Source organism: Montipora capricornis, chromosome 7, assembly GCF_036669925.1.
Source record: "Montipora capricornis isolate CH-2021 chromosome 7, ASM3666992v2, whole genome shotgun sequence".
Classification (NCBI taxonomy): Eukaryota; Metazoa; Cnidaria; class Anthozoa; order Scleractinia; family Acroporidae; genus Montipora; species Montipora capricornis.
The window spans coordinates 20,419,703-20,424,702 of NC_090889.1; the positions used below are offsets into that span (position 1 = coordinate 20,419,703).

At 41.1% G+C, this 5,000-nt stretch overlaps 1 protein-coding gene across 1 annotated transcript in view; it reads left to right on the top strand.

Annotated features, from left to right (window-relative positions):
- The window catches only part of LOC138056391 (store-operated calcium entry regulator STIMATE-like), a 13,640-nt gene extending 9,583 nt beyond the window's left edge, over nucleotides 1-4,057 (top strand). The window contains 1 exon segment of the mRNA XM_068902177.1: nucleotides 481-4,057. Coding sequence (XP_068758278.1) covers nucleotides 481-705 — 225 coding nt within the window. The 3' untranslated portion in view covers nucleotides 706-4,057.
- Nucleotides 4,058-5,000: the final 943 nt, after the last annotated feature.

Genomic DNA, 5,000 nt, shown 5'->3' on the forward strand with positions numbered 1-5,000 from the left:
AGATAAAAGTGATCTTCGCACTTTAACTGGACAATTTAAGCAATTTCCTCTTGTATACACTTGAAAAATTCATGCAGCTTCAACGGGATTTGAACCCTTGACCTCTACGATGCCAGTGCAATGCTCTACCTACTGAGCTTTGAAGCAACACAGTTGGGAGCAGGTCAATTTGTTGGGCTCATGTGTTCCCATGAAAGGACTCTGTGAGTGAAAGAAATGTAAACATTTGAAGTGCTGGTTATAGACGGAAGATAGAAGTGATCCTCACATTTAACTGGACAATCTAAGTAACTGTCTCTTAAAGGCACCTGAAAAATTCAGGCAGCTAATGTATACATTTCTTTCATTGATATCGTTGCAAGTTTAAAGCCTGCACTTGTGAGATTGACCGCTGGCAAGAGGAAGCTGCTAACCTCGTTGCAGTTGACTTTGTCAATCGAACTGCCGTTTAATGAAACAAAATTATATTTCCTTTCAAAGGCTATCATGTTCTGGGTGGTGGATAATTTCCTCATGCGCAAAAAGAAGAAGCTATTTCAGAAGCACGACACAAAGAGCATAGTGAACAAAGTCAAATATGAGAAGCGACTCGTGGATAATGGCTCTGATGAAGAAGCGATCTTGTTAGACAACATGGCTGACAGCGGGGAGGCTATGACACTCCCAGATGATAGCATTTATCACAGGGATACTGTCAGGAGATAGTATTAGCTAAACTGTGTAGAGCTGTAAGCTCTTCTTGGGGTTGCCCAGATTCAAGAACCTGGCTGATGTTTTGTTCGTTTTATGTCATCCGTGAGTTTCACCGGTTCTTGGTGATTTCTTTTTCTCTGGGCAGTCTTTACACTTCTTGTCGCTTTCTTGGTTAGCCTTGTTGGATTTTTTTACCTCTTAGGGCTAACGTATGACTCTCGCATGACACATGTTTAGTACCTTGTGCGTCACAACCTCGTTCCCAGGGTCCTCTCTCTTCTTCCCTCGAGAAACTACCCTGGTTGTGGCTGGTCACGTGTCTGCTAGATAATCAAAGGGAAGGGCACGAAGGTTAAATTTTTGTCTCCACTGAACTCATCTACTGATTCCAGTAGGGAGGGGAAATTTAACATCACTTGGCGCAAGAATCCAAATCAATTTAAAACAACTCCAAGAACAGATATGTAAATCCTCTGTGCCCGTGGATATCTGTTCGTTTTGGCTCTAGAAAAATTACTTGTTTTACTTTCAAATTAACGTTTGTATAGCCAGCCCAAAGAAGCGAAAGTTGAAAATCTACTTAAGAACGTGAGCGTCGTTTGGTAAAGAAAACAAGTGGTTTCACCCTCCCAAAGACAGAACTGAATTTTACTGACAAAATTAAGTCGAGGACCCACCCTCAGTGCGGGTTTGATTTGTACATATAGACACGTGACGAGCCGCAACCAGGGTACTTTTTTCGAGGGAGGAAGAGAGAGGACCCTGGGAACAAGGTTGTGGAAGTCACTGTTTGTGATATGCAAGAGGCTTCATGTATCTCTTACTCGGCCGATCTCTGATTTAATTGCATTCTGGGTCACGTGTTGGTACATGCGCTATAAACACAAACACCCCTTTCCTAGTCATGTATTGACGCCATTTGAAAGAAAACTTTTCTCCATTCACCACTTGCACAAATCCCATAATACAGTTAATCTTGGCGGGTTATTTGCATTAAAACAATGGATATCCAGTTCACTGAAGCATGATACAGTCCCAAGAGTAATTGACTTGTATTGTTTTTATGTAAAGAACCCCCCAAAACGTATTGCATTACGGGATTGTGCAAGTAGTGAATGTCATGTCAAATTGGCCCCGTAGCCAAGAACTATTCGAAGCTTTGGCCCCTGAGTTGAGGAAATTTAGGGTCGCGTCCCCTTCGAAAACACAAAGAATTAAGTCCTTTTGTTGGTACTAAAATATTGGCGGAAGTGGGGATGAATGACAGGCAAAGATCTTGATGCATAACCATCGACAGAGTTTTTTAAGTTAGTTTGGTCATTCAAAAGTTCATCTTGAGTCATTGCAACGAAGGAAAGGGGGAATGTTAACCCCGATATGTGAAATGAAGAGATGCTCTTTTCGGTTGTAACTCGGGGATACTCGGAAGAAACCCGAGCTTTCCTTTGCTGGAATCGTGACCTACGACCTTCCGATCACTAGTTCGGATGCTGTTCGACTGAGTTATCGGAGACTCGAGGGAGCTTCGCCATTAAACATCGACAAAACTCATCTCTTCATTATTTTGCTTATGACATCAAATTGTCGCCATATTTTGGTAGATATACACCCTTTTAATAAGTCTAATATATGCCGTTTTCCGCTAATGACGTCGAACTCTTGCTTTCAAATTTTATTTAGAAATGTACAAAGGCCTAAAACTTTTTTGATTTCTTTTCCTTTTTGAAGCCTTTGTACATTTCTGAATAAATTTTAAAAGCATGAGTTTGACGTCGTTAGCGGAAAACGGCATATATTAGACTTATTAAAAGGGTGTCTACAGTGCCTATGTGTCTGAAAGAACCGTTGCAGATCTTAAGTCATTTCGAAGAATCCCTTCCTCGTGTTGTCTTTGCCAAACATCTGTGATGCAACATTAGTTGTAAAGTCGAGAGACCAGGCAAAAGTACGTTTCAGAAATTAATCTTATCAAAGGTAACAGTATCTCAATTTTTTTGTCGCGGATTTTCGTACATAGGCAGTTCACTAATGTGTAGAATTTCTGAGATTGCACAGAAAAGCCGAAGTGCGTGATTCCAGAATTGCCAGAACCAAGTAGATATCGTTACTCTCTGTGGTGACTGAAAGAATCACCGGTTCTAGGAATTAGAATGTGACATCTCAAGTTCTTTTAGTTTCTTTGATAAGAATAATGATATGAAATATATAATACTACAAATTTCGTCTTAACTCGTTAGACGTACGAGAGTACGTATATTAGATGATGTCCTTATATTAGTGCGTATATTAGATGACGTCTTTACTACTACTTTTGTCTCCCTTGCGTTGCCGCTTTCTTCGCAGTACTACTTCGTGTCCGGTGAGCATTGTTCTATCCTTCATTGCGAGTCACGAAGACCAGCAAAATAGGGAGTTTAAGCAGACGACGGCTAGCCCTAAACCCAACGACAACACCACAAAGCAAGGATATCATTGGTTAAAATAGGAGAAATAATCGTGCTGCACGTGCATCACGAATTTCCGTGCATTTCTTTGCCGTACCCCACAAAACAACAACGTGAAATCACCAAATTAGGGACCCAAAGATTTACGACGCGGTCGTGAACGAGGACGCCACGAAACAGCAATATCATTGGTTAAAAGGGGAAAAATAATCGTGCTGCACGTGCGGCGCGCATTTTAGTTCATATTCGTGCGGTGCTCTGCGCAACTACGACTTGAACTCGCCAAAATTTGAGCTTTTGAAGACAACGCGAGTAGAAATGTGAATCTTTCAGTTTCTAGTTTTACTCTGTTACCGCTTGTACCGAATTAAATTTAGGATACTTTGCCCACATTGTACGACGCGAACGAGATGGCCTAACCGCGAGAACCTTGCGATAGTGCAAAGTTGTATTTTGAGGTGACATTTTTGTCGACGTCGCCGTCGTAGATCTTGAAGTCCCCGTTTTAAGTTTTGACGACAACAGTGGGCATACAAAATGAACCATTTATTTGCTGCCTTTTACTGACTTGAAAACCGTTATAAGTAATTCTTACCCATCCAGTTTCAGGATAGTTCGCCCGTGTTGCACAACGAGAACAAGATGGAATAATCGCGAAATACTTGTGATAGCGCTGAGTTATATTTTGGAGTGTACGTTGCTCGGTTGTCTTTGCTTGAACTCCCTTATATGGCAAATATACTGTGGGGCGTTGAGTGAGAGGCAGTAATACATGTAGACAGAATAAAGATTATGAACGTATTTTAATCGCGTGAAAACACTCTATACTTAATCTAACCTAAATTAGTGAACAAAAATGTGCATGGCGTTGTACTAAAACCCTCCGAAAATTTGATTGAAATTAAAGAGATTGATTTGTACATGTGCAGCAACTAAGTGGCTACCAAAAAACACTGAAAAATTGGTTTTATCGAACGTGTTTATAAAGGTCAAATTACCACCGTGAACGATTTGGAAAGCTGTCGTTTCGAGCGTTAGCCCTTCGTCAGAGCGAATAGAGCAGTTTTCAATTGAGTGTCGAAAGTAATAGAGCGCTTTTCAATTGAGTGTCGAAAGTAATTAGATAATTACTTTGGTTTATGATTACTTCACTCAGTGATTGGTTCAAAGTTCTCGCGCCATTTTTTCATCCAATCAGAAGTGAAACCAAAACCAATCGTGGCTCACGCGTGCACATTTTCCCGCGCTTTGTGTCGGCTACGTGTAATTACTTCGAGTTTTGATTGGTTTGCCGGATTGTCTCAGTCCTTTTTGATTGGCCAAAGTAATTACTTTGGTTTTGGTTTTACGACACTCAATTGAAACTCGCTCTAGGCGAATTGCTTTGGTTTTGCATTTACTTCACTCAGTGATTGGTTCAAAGTTCTCGCGCCATTTTTTCAACCAATCAGAAGTGAAACCAAAACCAATCGTGGCTCGCGCGTGCACATTTTCCCGCGCTGTGTGTTTCGGCTACGTGTAATTAATTACTTCGAGTTTTCATTGGCCAAGGTAATTGCATGCTTTGGTTTTGCTTTTACGACACTCAATTGAAACTCGCTCTAGAGGAATTGTGGGTGTTGTTGCTTTTTATGCGGGTGTGGAGGAGCTTAGCCAATGGTGGAAGTATCGTAAAATGAATTTGTGAATAAATTAATGGTATTATGTTACCTTAATTCCACCAATGGCAAAGCTCTTCCACACCAACATGAAAACCAGCAACAATTCCTCCATTCGCTGTGACGAAGGGCTGACGGAAGACCTTAGACAGCAATGACCAGAACCGAGGTTGCTGACCAGCGGTTTTCGCTAAAACAATGGTTT